Genomic DNA, 12,772 nt, shown 5'->3' with positions numbered 1-12,772 from the left:
TCGCACTAGTGTCGCAACAAGAGACGTTGCACACCCAGCGCGGCTCTTCCCAACAGTGCTTCTAAGCGCCGCCGCAGAACCCGACCCAAAGCTCCCAACAGGATGCAGGAGACCTCGCCACCCCATTTCTCACCGCTCCGGGGCGAGATCCGGAGCACAAAGGACCCGAAAATCCAGCCCCACAGCTATTACTGAAACATGGCTTAAAGTAGGGCAGGAATGTCAGCTCAACATTTCTGGTTACAGGGTTTTCAAACGAGATAAAGAGGGGGATGAAAAAACAGAGAGGGTCGCAATATTGGTTAAATAAACAATTACAGCTGTGAGGAGGGAGGATATGTTAGAAGGATCCTCAAATGAGGTCATATAAGTTGAACTGAAGAACAAAAAAGGGGCAATCACATAGACCCCCAAATAGCCAGAGGGAGAGAGAAGAGCAAATATATAGGCAAATTCTAAGAAAAAAAAATAGGGCATTAATAGTAGGGGATTTTAACTACCCTAATATTAACTGGGATAAAATCACTGTAAAAGGGAAAGAGGTATTCAGGAGAACCTTTTTAGCCAGTACGTAGCAAGCCCAACAAGAGAGGTGGCAGTTCTGGACTGGGTTTTTAGGGAATGAAGCTGGGCAGGTAGAAGGGGTATCAATGGGAGAGCATTTTGGTGGTAGTGACCATAATTCAATTAGACTTAGTATAGTTATGGAAAGGGACAAAGATAGACCAGGAGTTAAAGTTTTCAATTGGGGAAAATCCAATTTTACTAAGCTGAGATGTGATTTAACAAAAGTGGACTGGAAACAACCACATGATGGTAAATCAGTGTTAGAGCAGTGGGAGGCATTCAAGGAGAAGATAGTGAGGGTTAAGGTTTTCTATGTTCCCTTAAAGAAAAAGGATGAGACTGCCAAATCTAGAGTCTCCAGGATGTCAAGGAGCAAGGAGATATGGGAAAAAGAGAAACTTATGTCAGATACCGAGAGCTCAATACCACAGAAAGCCTAGAGGAGTATAGAAAGGAAATTAGGAAAGCAAAGAGAAGGCATGAAAAAATATTGACAAGTAAAATCAAGGAAAACCCAAAAATGTTTGATAAATACATAAGGAGCAAGAGGATAACTAAGGAAAGAATAGGGCTTATTAGAGACCAAAAAGGTAACCTATGTGTGGAGATGGAAGAAGTGAGTATGGTCCTTAATTGATACTTTGCGCTTGTATTCACAAAAGAGTGGGAAAACGCAGACATTGTAGTTAAGGGGGAGAAGTGTGAAATATTAGATGAAATAAACATAGTGAGAGAGGAAATATAATGGGCTAAATTTTCAGCTTTTAGGATTTGGGGGCGTTAATGACGACAGGGCGGTCCTGATACCACCTGGAAAAAGTTTGCGTCTCAGTCAGCAAAATTGGGCAGCGGGGCCCTGAGTGTAAGGCGGAGCGGTAAGGGCGGTGTTGCATATCTCTCTTAGGGCGCTGGGCCGGCTGAGCATGTAAAAATCCCGAGCTAAGCAGGCGGCCTCGGAGGGCTCTAAGAGAGGCCTGGGGAGGAAAAAAAAGCCTGAAAAATATCCACCAAAAACATTCCTAATTCATACTCCATGCCACCACAACACAAATTGCAAAAAAAAGAATCACACTTACCTAAGTTGACATTACTTACCTCACTGCAGCCGCTACAGGTTGAATTGCCCGTTTTCACATGCAGTCCCAGCAGGACGCTCTACGCAGCGCTATGGGTCAGGCTGGACTCAAAAATTGAGCCGGTGCCGCAACCAGGGTCATTGCACACCGACTCACCTCTTCCGGGCGGTAATGCTCCGCGCCCTGCTGAAACCGGCCCCGAAAACCCTGGCGGGGCACTGGAAGTTGGCTGCCTACCCAGAAGAGCTCACCACTGCCAATGCCGCCCTTCCGAGACGAATACAGAGACGGACTGGAGCAGAAAATTCAGCCGTAAGGGGTGTAGCATCTTTGAAAGTAGATAAATCGTCAGGCCTGGATGAAATGTATTTCGGGCTGTGAAGAGAAGCAAGGGAGGAAATAGCGGAGGCTCTCATCATCATTTTCCAACCCTCTCTGGCTACAAGCGTGGTGCCCGAGGACTGGAGGACGTCTAACATTGTGCCTTTGGTTAAAAGAGAAAGGGATAGACCAAGTAAGTATCTGCCAGTTGGCTTACCCTCGGTGGTGGGCAAATTGTTGGAAAAAATTCTGAGGGACAGTATTAATTGTCATTTAGAAAGGCATGGATTAATCAAGGACAGTCAGTATGGATTTGTTAAGGAAGGTCGTGTCTGACTAATTTGATTGAATTTTTTGAAGAGATAACAAAGAGGGTAGTGCGTTTGATGTAGACTATATGGGTTCCCCCCCACTCCAGGGTCGTTGAGGGTAGCATATTTAGTGTAGTCTACATGGATTTTAGCAAGGCTTTTAACAAGGTCCCACATGCAAACTGGGCATAAAAGTAAAAGCCCATGGGATCCAAGGGAAAGTGGCAAGTTGGATCCAAAATTGGCTCAGTGGCAGGAAGCGAAGAGTAATGGCCGACGAGTGTTTTTGTGACCGGAAGGCTGTTTCCAGTGGGGTTCTTCAGGGCCTTGCTTTTTGTGGTAAATATCAATGATTTGGACTGGAATGTAGGGAGCATGATTTAAGAAGTTTGCAGATGATACAAAAATTGGCTGTGTGGAAAGAAGCTCTAGACTGAAGATATCAGTGGACTGGTCAGGTGGGCAAAAAAGTGGCAAATGGAATTCAGTTCTGAGAAATGTGAGGTAATGCATTTGGGGAGGGCTAACAAGGCAAGGGAATACACAATAAATATTTTTTTATTCATTCACGAGATGTAGGCGACGCTAGCCACTATTTATTGCCCATCCCTATTTGCCCTTGAGCCACCTTCTTGAACCACTGCAGTCCAGGGTACTTCTTTATACTGGTTAGGTACAACTGCGTGGGCTGCTAGCCATTTCATAGGACAGTTAAGATTCAACCACATTGCTCTGGGTCTGGAATCACATAAGCCAGACCAGAAAGGACATTTGTGAACCAGATAGGTTTTACAACAATGAGTTTCATAGTCAACATTACTGAGACCAGCTTTTTATTCCAGATTTATTTAATTGAATTTAAATTTGCCATGGTGGGATTTGTACAAACATCTCCAGATCATTTGTCCAGTTCCTTGAATTACTAGCCTAGTAGCATAACCAATGTGCTACCGCACCCCGAAATAAATAGTAGAACACTGAGAAGTGTAGTAGAACAGAGGGACCTTGGAGTGCATGTCCATAGATCCCTGAAGGTAGAAGGACAGGTAGACAAGGTGGTTAAGAAGGCATAGGGGATACTTTCCTTTATTAGCCGTGGCATAGACTACAAGGGCAGGGAGGTTATGCTTGAACTGTATAAAACACTAGTTAGGCGACAGCTAGTGCACTGCGTGCAATTTTGTTAACCACATGACAGAAAGATGTGATTGCACAAGAGAGGGTACAGAGGAGATTTGTGAGGATCTTGCCAGGACTGGAGAATTTTAGCTATGAGGCAAAATTGGATAGGCTGGGATTGTTTTCTTTGGAACAGAGGAGGTTGAGGGGAGATTTCATTGAGGTGTATAAAATTATGAGGGAACCTGGATAGATTTCCCTTAGCAGAGAGGTCAATAACCAGGGGTGGGCATAGATTTAAAATAATTGTTAGGAAGATTAGAGGGGAGTTGAGGAGAACTTGTTTCACCCAGAGGGTGGTGGGATTGCGGAACTCACTGTCTGAAAGGGTGGTAGAGGCAGAAACCCTCATCACATTTAAAAAGTACTTGGATATGCACTTGAAGTTCCGTAACCTACAAGGCTACGGACCAGGAGCAGGGAAGCGTGATTAGGCTACACAGCTCTTTTTTGGCTGGCACAGATACGATGGGCTGAATGGCCACCTTCTGTGCCATATACTTCTATGATGTGTATTCAACTTAACTGGAAAACTGAATAGAGTGAGTTTCTATTGGGGATTGTTGGCATCCAATTTCCTGGTTCCTAATGACAGTCAGAATATTCACCTTGATAGACTTTATAAATACCAGCAAAATTGCAGTAGAATAATGCAAATTTCCTAAATGAATGACAGAGTAAATTGATAGCTAGAGCTTTAGGTGGACTATGTTACACGGGCATTACACTTTGCACACAATATTCTGATATGTACCCCATGCCATGCATGCTCTATGCCAGTTTCACTAAAATGGAAAATTACCCCCAATATCTTCAGATGATTTAGCGCTCACCATGAGACAACAATAATTCATGTTGAATTTGAAGAGTGGAAAAATCAAAAAAAGAGTGGAATTATAATAACTAAATGTGAAAAGTAGAGAGAAGGTAGTCAGAAAAAAATACAAAGAGTAAAAATATACAAAGCATAAATGGAGAGGCACGGAGACAGTAAACACAGAGGTATAAGAGGTATAAGATAGACAGGTAAGACTTAAAGGGAGGATAGACAAAATATATGAAGGTGAGACGCAGAGGTGAAGACAGAAATGACTGTGAGAAATTGATGGGCAGAAATTTGTTACCATCTAATTTGGGGCGTTAACTTTTAACATTTTGCAAAGTTAGCGTCCGGCGAAATGGCTGCTAAATTGTGGGAAATTAGGCGTTTTCACCCCAGGAGTGAAGGAGGGCAGTAAATGAGGCTAAAATGGCCTCAGTGGGGCACTGCAGGGGCGCTATTGCCAGAGAGTTACCCAATTTCAGCTGACTTGCATTCAGCAATCAGACTTCAATCCTTGACTCAAGTTCATTCCAGCTCTTAAAGGCAAGGTAATTTCCAGCTGCAGCTGCTCATTTTCAGCATTGCTGCACTTGAGTCAGGCCTCTCAGCAACTGAAGCATGTGGGATGGCTGGTGCAAATCCTGCTGCAAGGGAGAAGGCCACGCTCTTCAATAATGTGGCATTGAAGACATTGTTGGCAGCAGTGGAGAGAAGGGAATCGTTGTTCCCTGCATCTAGAAGGAGGCCATCGTCACAGGTATTCAGGGCCATGTGACGAGAAGTGGCCAAGGATGTGTTGGCCAACTCTGTAGACAGAAAGAACCCTGACACAGTGCCGCAAGAAGTTCAACGGCCTCAGTCGAGTGGTCAAGGTGAGTACATGCTTCCACACCTCCTACAGACCAGCATCTGAACCTCTGTCTGTGCACACTGTGCAAACCACCACTTCCCCATCACTCAACCTCCAAACATGTGCAACTACTCAAACTGACATCCTCATCTCGTGCCTTGCCTACATTTATAGCTATTCAACCTCGGCAGGCATATCTTCCATATACATAGCTGGACACTTCTTCACACAAGTTCCTTTCTGTTGCAGGCCAAGATGGCACGTAATAGGAGGGATCAACAGCGCACTGGAGTGTGGGGGAACCTCAACTGTGCGAGTTCACTGACCTTGAGAAGTGAGTGCTGTGGCTCATTGGCCTGCAGGTGGTGGGCGCCGTGGTGGGTGGAGACGTCGACCCCGCTGGGGGCAATACTGGTATCTTTATCCCCTCTCCTTTTCTAAACCCACTTCCCCGTCAACCCAGAAGACTTTATCACTTTCCAGATCTTAATACTGTCTGCCTTCCTTGCTCCATTCCTGCCCCCCTGCCCTTAACACGGGTTTTGTGCCATTTATGCTTTCAGAAAACCAACCAGCAAATGTGCATCTCTCACCCGCAGGCACCAGCTCAGAGACTGACACTGCGCATTCATTAGAGGTTAGCTTGGCAGAGGGGTCTGCACTGGATGAATGCACCGGGGCCTAGCGGGATGCAACAAGGTCAAGGGGAAAGGGAACCTCGGGAGCCATCTCTCCGGAGGGCAAGTTCGCACTTGAGTTCTGCTGCAGAGGACCTCGATGGGCAAGCATTCACAAGAAGAGTGATGGCCATGTACTCTGACATGATAGGTGCAACGGCATAGGTACCAGAGAGCCTCTTGGCAGTGGTAAGGAGCGTGGAGGAGGCCACCGCCAACACTGCACATAGCTTTGCGCACACCATACAGCCCACCATTGCCAATCTGCAGACGATGGTGGACTCCCAGAGAGGCCGTGCGGATCCAGCCCTCATGACGCGTGTCATGGGCGATGTGGCAGCTTCCATTGCACCACAGGCAGAAGCAACGCAACATCTTAGAGCTGTGATGCAGTCAGTGACTGCTGGCATTGAGTCTCAGACTGTTCTCATGCCGTCTCAGCTGGATGCCACGCGAGCTCTGACTGCTGCCAGTGCCGCTGGGTCCACCACAGCTCACCGGGGATCTCATGGGGTCACAGCATCCTACCAATCTGTGCTGCAGCAGATTGCTGGGGATGCTGAGGTGCTGCCCTGGGTGAGTGTCACTGGGTCAGTGGAGCAGGAACCTGCTGTCCTCTCTCACGATGACAGCATTCCTGGGACCACAACTGCCATTCCGCCATTGCACTTGTCGCTGCCCGTCAGCCAGCCAGCCAGACTGCCGACGCTCAGCCTGAGGTGGTGCAGCCTACTGCCGGCTCTTCCAGGCCCAGAGCTGGTCGAGGCCGTCCTGCAAGGCCATCTGTAGTCTCTGGCCCTGACACACAGCAGCCTTCCACAAGCCATGCTGCAGCCACAGGGGACACACTGAGGACGAGCACTGGAAATAGTTAAAGCAAAGAGGGGATATAATGAAATGCAGACGGGTGATTCTGAAATACATTGATACAGGTAATTGTTATTACATAAATTTTTATTGGAATGTTTCATCTTTTCTGTTGTTTCTCATTTCAGTTTTGTGGCTTTGGTATGGAAGGATAAATTGATGTGGTGATGGGGAAATCCAGAGGAACCGGGAAGCGGATGGAATTCACTGGAACTGAACTCTGATGAGACGGGTCGCGGACCGCCCTTGCAGAATCGCGATTGAATGGCTGCCTCCTCCGTCGCTGGTGTTGCTGCTCCTGCTCCTCCTCATTCTCTCCTCCTTGTCCTCCTCCTCCTCCTCCCCCTCCCCCTCCTCCTACCCCTCTTGAGGTGGTGCAGCTATCCCTGGTGGCAATGGCTGTGCCCTCATGATGGCCAGGTTGTGCAACATCCAGCAGACAACTTCGAATAGGGATATCCGCTCAGGCGAGTTCTGGAGGGCTCCTCCTGAGTGGTCAAGGCAGCGGAACCAATTCATCAGCGGATGAATGCTCGTGGCAGCTGCCAGGATAGTGGGCATTGGCAGTGAGGATTCGGCGTGTGTGGTCGCACACCAACTGCACATTCAGTGAGTGGTAGCCTTTGCGGTAACGGAATGCCTCAAGATTGTTATGCGGTGCCTGCAAAGCGATGTGGGTGCAGTCAATGGCGCCCTGCACCATGGGAAAACCCGCTATCCTGACGAAACCACATGCACGCTCATGCTGCTTCTCTCTGGTCATGGGGAAGGAAATGTAGTCCCTTCTCCTTCTGTACAGAGCATCTGTGACCTTGCAGTTGGAGCAATGCACGGTAAACTGGGAGATGTTGGAGATGTCTCCTGTTGCACCCTGAAAGGATCCATTGGCATAGAAATTGAGCGCAATGGTGACCTTGACTGCCCCTGAGAGAGCCATCCTCGAGGCTCAAGGTCTGGTTGCAGCAGAAGGCAGAGCTCTGTGACCACGCCCTTGCTCAAACGCAGCCTTTGAACACACTGTTCCTCAGTGAAATTGATGTAGGAAAACTACTGCTGGAACACCCTGAGAGGGTAAGGTCTCCTATTGCCAGCCCTGTTGGACCTTCAGTCTTTGGCCACAATTTGCTGTCTTTCTCCCTGTCTTTGTCTCCAACTAAGTAGCCTCCAACTGTGAGGTCGAAGCAGGAACTCGAGTGCTAACACAGCCCCCATAAAGTGATATAAATCTTGTCATTTCAAATCTGCCCTCAATGAAACAAAGGAATGGTTAAGAGGCAGAACAGTCTTTGAATTGAAAATCACTCAAATCTGTCTAACAGCCACTCTGCTTATGTGTCAGCAAGCTGCAAGGAGTAATGGCCAACAAAAATTGTTTCTAAAGATGATGTCTTTAAATAGCCCTCCTTCAGCCAACTCCCAACTGCAACTCGACAGCTGAAGCTATTGTTGTCAGTGCCAGGCGGTAAGTGAGGGGGCGCGGCCGAATTCCTCTTCCAGGGTGGTAACGGTGTGCTGCACACGACAATTACGGCTTCATTGCCGGGTGCAGCCAAGCAGGGCACTAACGGCAGGAGTGTGGCGCTACCTGTTAGCGCCTCCGCAAAATCCCCATCCAATTTTGCGGGTGGGGGGCACGCTTTACTCGCCACGCCCAGGCGAAAACCCATTTGCGCCATGTTTGCGCCTCTCAAAGACGCTAACAGCAGGCGCACAGGAGCCCAACTTCGCCCCTAAATGTTTAGACAGTAGATAAAGTGTGAAAGGGTGTGTAATATAAGAGAAAAGGGGAAAAAAAGTAGAGAAATACGAAGCAGAGAAAAGGATTTATCATAAAAAAAGAAGAGCATGCTGGAGAGAAAATACAGAGGAAGAAAAGGTATCAAGAAAGGAATATAGGAAGAAAATAGGTTGAAAAGAAACAGAGTAGAGATAAAGAAAGAAAAAGAAAGAACATGGTTTTATATTGGCCCTGAAATTCCGTTTTGTCCATTCCGCGGGCATTTTAGAGAAAAAATACGCACCTACCTTAAGCTGCTGCCCACGTTCGACTTTCCGATGCTGAGGGCTCTCCTGACTGCGATTCGCAGTGCGTGCAGAGCGGGACGTGCACAGGCCTGGAGCTGGAGTCACATAGCTCTGGCAGCCAATCAGGTAAAGTATCATAGTAATAGGAGTTCCGTAAGGTCCTAAACTCTTATTACAGTGATTGAGAAACAGCCCCATACACCCAAAACACAGCCGCAAACACCCAAAAATGCTAATAAAAAAATAGAAAATATACACTACATTCATTTAAATTAAAGTTATTAATGTCTTTAAAAAAATATATATTTTCCCGATTTTTTTAAAAGTTTTCTAAAATAAACTTACCGTTGTGGGGAGGGTTTTTAATTATAAAATATGTTTTCATAACTTTATTTTTATATATTTTTTAAAACAATTGCCTTGTAAAAGTAGGCTATGCGCCTGCTTTTTCAGGCGCATGATTTTTGAGGACAATTGTGTGCGTAAATATCGGAAATTTGCACTTACAAGTGTCCTCGCTCCCGATCTGCGGATGATCTGTCAAGCTAGAAACCTGACAGATCAGAAAAGCTGGTTTTCAGCGCATGCGCATTGCGCGCCGAAAACCGGCTTTTCCGATGCCTTCCCGGGTCCGTACAAGCTTAGTACAGGCCCGGGAACATCGGAATTTCAGGGCCATTGTGTCGATTTGAGCTGTTTAATATCCAAAACACTGTGCCTCCGACAGTGCAATATGCCTTCAGTACCGAAGTGTCAACCTAAATTATGTGCTCAAGTCTCTGGATTGGGACTTGAACCCATAACCTTCTGATTTAAGAGGCAAATGCTATCACTGAGGCAAGGTTGACACATATCAGAGATAGTGAAGAGGGGTACAGATATGATAGAAAGGGTAGACAGGGAAGTAGAGAGAATACAAAACAGATAGATGAGAGGATAATGAGGAAGGGATTGAGGAGAAAATATGGGCCGAAATTTGCGGTCAGAGGCTTCCCACGGTTGAATGCCTCCAAACCACAATAAAACTACGAACCTACCTGACAATCCTGGATCCACGGAGATTTGCACTCCTGTGCCTCTACGCGATTGCATGCGTAAAGGCCCATGTATCCCGGGGGCGCATGCAGTTCGCAAGCACCCCTGGGATCAAGTGGGCCGACCCAACCAATCAGAAAGCGGATTCCCATCATGCTTACGGCGATTCCATTTATGTACCGAGTCCCCGTAAGCTTAATAGGGATCACTCAAAAAACACACTTGCACAACACTGAAATAAAAAGAATCATTACATATTTTAAAATTAATTAAAATACAATTTAACATTTAAATCAAAAAATTAATGTATTCAAAAATAAATGTAAACATTTTCCAAGGGGCCAAAAATAGCCTAAACTTACTTTACAGGTTTTTGAATGTTAAAATGATATTTTTAAATTTAATTTTAATATTTATTTAAACCCTTAGGCTGGTAAAAGAATTTGCAAGGCACTTACAGCAGTGTACGCATGGAAAATCTGGGCCAACGTTAGCAAGAGAATGGATGAGTGTGAAAGACCAAGGTGCATACAGAAAATACGACAGTTTGAGAGAAAAGTTCAAAATCAGAGAAGAGGAAAGAGAAAAAAAAACAGATGTTTCAACAAATGTATTGATTAGAAATACATTTATCTACATTTCTAAAGATAAAGGAATATTTTAACTGATTTTAAATATGAAATCATACCAAAGATCACCTCAAGTGATTTAAAAAGCTTGTCAGCAGTTTATGTATGCAGATGTGTCACAATGAGCCATGAATAATAAAATGGATACCTTCTTTTATCATGGTCACCAGCTCATAAAGAATTGATTGAAGGTCCTCAGTGCTGAAATATTTTATTTTCATCTGATAAACTGGACCATATTTCAAATAAGTGTTGCACTTTGTGGTTGTTGAGTTAGAATTTAAAATGTTCTTCCTGGAAAATATTTGTCATCAGAAAATCATAAACTGGCGAAGTTTAATGCAAAACATGTCAAATTTAACTTTACCATAAGCACATTAATTAAAAGTACAGTATGTTAAGTTACTAATTATTCATAAATCAAGTTTAATCAACATTTTAGTGCAATTAAATCTGTTAAGGAATGAACAATATTTGCTCTGGGAAATGAGTAAAATGATTGGTTTGGGCAGAGTGAGTGCGCGGGAAGAGGGCCCAGATGCTATGGTGGCTTTCCAACTCCAAATATAGCCTGTGCAAGACCCATTCCAACTAATGATGTACCACAGATGCTTATATGGGGGGGGGGGGTGGCACGGATGGGGAGGGAGGGTAGGGTAATGTGCTATGTCACAGTTGGCGTATACATTATCTTGCTGCTGCAGAAGATCCTTGCCCACCAGAAGGCCAATCATGCATCAACACAGTAATGAGGCTGGTCATGAATCTGTGGCTTCCAATTGGCTATGAAATTTGTCAACTAGCTGCTACCATATTGAGCGACTTACCCAACTCTATCGTGGTCTTTTGATTGCAGGTTTTGAATGCTCCTACAACCAGCATTTCTGAGATGTCGCAGTTGTGCCAAAGTGGGACAAGGGCTCAAGTCCTGTGACATATCTTCAGTGACAGGTAGGCCTCTCTCTTGCTCTCTCTCTCTCTACTGTCAGCATTAGCAATACAATTGAATATATTTAGCCACCAATTAGTCTAGTTCTTAGTCTGGTGTGTAGGGGAAGGTGTACAAGGAGCTTAATGAAGGAACAACTGTCTCCAAACTTAGTCAAACATTTTGAGAGCAGCTCATATTCTAGACAACTGATGCTGAGAACTGAGCTGTATAGTAATAATGGATGAGGTTCGGGAGGCATTCCTTGCTTTCCTGCTTGGGTAATTGGAGCTGTCTGAGATGTATACAATGGGCCAGAAGATTTGCCCCGCAAGTTCCAATTTTTCGCCTGCACTGTGCATGGGCGACAATCTGGAATTTGCGGCCTTGACAGATCATCCAAATTGACTAAGAAATCATTTTCGCTGGCGCAGAGCCCGGCTATTTGTCCAATTATTACCCAGCAATTGCCCACAAAACTCTTATGGCTGGTAAGAAGGCCTGCTTTCATCAGCGTAAGGGTTATTATAAATCTTAAATGAAACATTTAAAAATAAAAAATCATGCACACACACTTAAAATTAGTTCATGCAAATATTGGCCCAGATTAAAATGTTTAAAATTATTTTTCAAAAACTTTAATTTTTATTGTCTTTGGTGTAATGAAGGAACTTTTAATTATATTTGAAAATCTAAGCATTTATATTTATTAGAGTTGTCTAAATTGTTTAGTTATTTGGGGATTCCATTGCATATCATTAGGAGATTCCATTTGGAAATGACTGCGATGGAATCCTCCTTTCTCATTGGAGGACCAGGCCCATGTCTGCCTATTGCAAAGTGCTGCAGTACAGAGAGACCTGGAGGTCGTTGTGCATGAAACACAAAAAGTTAGTATATGCAGGTACAGCAAGTAATCAGGAAGGCAAATGGAATGTTGGCCTTTATTGCAAGGAGGATGGAGTATAAAAGGAGAGAAGTCCTGCTACAACTGTACAAGGTATTGGTGAGGCCACACCTGGAGTACTGCAGACAGTTTTGGTTTCCGTATTTAAGGAAAGATATACTTGCATTGGAGGCTGTTCAGAGAAGGTTCACTAGGTTGATTCCAGAAATGAGGGGGTTGACATATGAAGATAGGTTGAGTAGGTTGGGCCTATACACATTGGAGTTCAGAAGAATGAGAGGTGATCTTATTGAAACTTATAAGATAATGAGGGGGCTTGACAAGGTGGATGCAGAGAGGATATTTCGACTCATAGGGGAAACTAAAACTAGGGGACATAGTCTTAGAATAAGGGGCCGTCCATTAAAAGTGAGATGAGGAGAAATTTCTTCTCTCAGAGGGTTGTAAATCTATGGAATTCTCTGCCCCAGAGAGCTGTGAATGTTGGGTTATTGAATATATTTAAGGTGGAGATAGACAGATTTTTGAATGATAAGGGAGTAAAGGGTTATGGGGAGTGGGCAGGGAAGTGGAGTTG

General features: G+C 44.9%; 1 protein-coding gene across 6 annotated transcripts in view; it reads right to left on the bottom strand.

Annotated features, from left to right (window-relative positions):
• Positions 1-12,772, bottom strand: part of LOC139250576 (uncharacterized) — a 336,890-nt gene that overhangs the window by 207,515 nt on the left and 116,603 nt on the right. For all 6 annotated transcript variants that reach the window (XM_070872975.1, XM_070872969.1, XM_070872972.1 and 3 more), the window contains one exon: positions 10,509-10,654. In XM_070872975.1, the coding sequence (XP_070729076.1) occupies positions 10,509-10,654 (146 nt within the window). The remainder of the gene's footprint in view (positions 1-10,508; positions 10,655-12,772) is intronic.

This window comes from Pristiophorus japonicus, unplaced genomic scaffold (assembly GCF_044704955.1).
Source record: "Pristiophorus japonicus isolate sPriJap1 unplaced genomic scaffold, sPriJap1.hap1 HAP1_SCAFFOLD_393, whole genome shotgun sequence".
NCBI classification, from domain to species: Eukaryota; Metazoa; Chordata; class Chondrichthyes; family Pristiophoridae; genus Pristiophorus; species Pristiophorus japonicus.
Note: the sequence above shows the minus strand (reverse complement) of the source record. Positions and strands in the feature narration are given on the sequence as shown.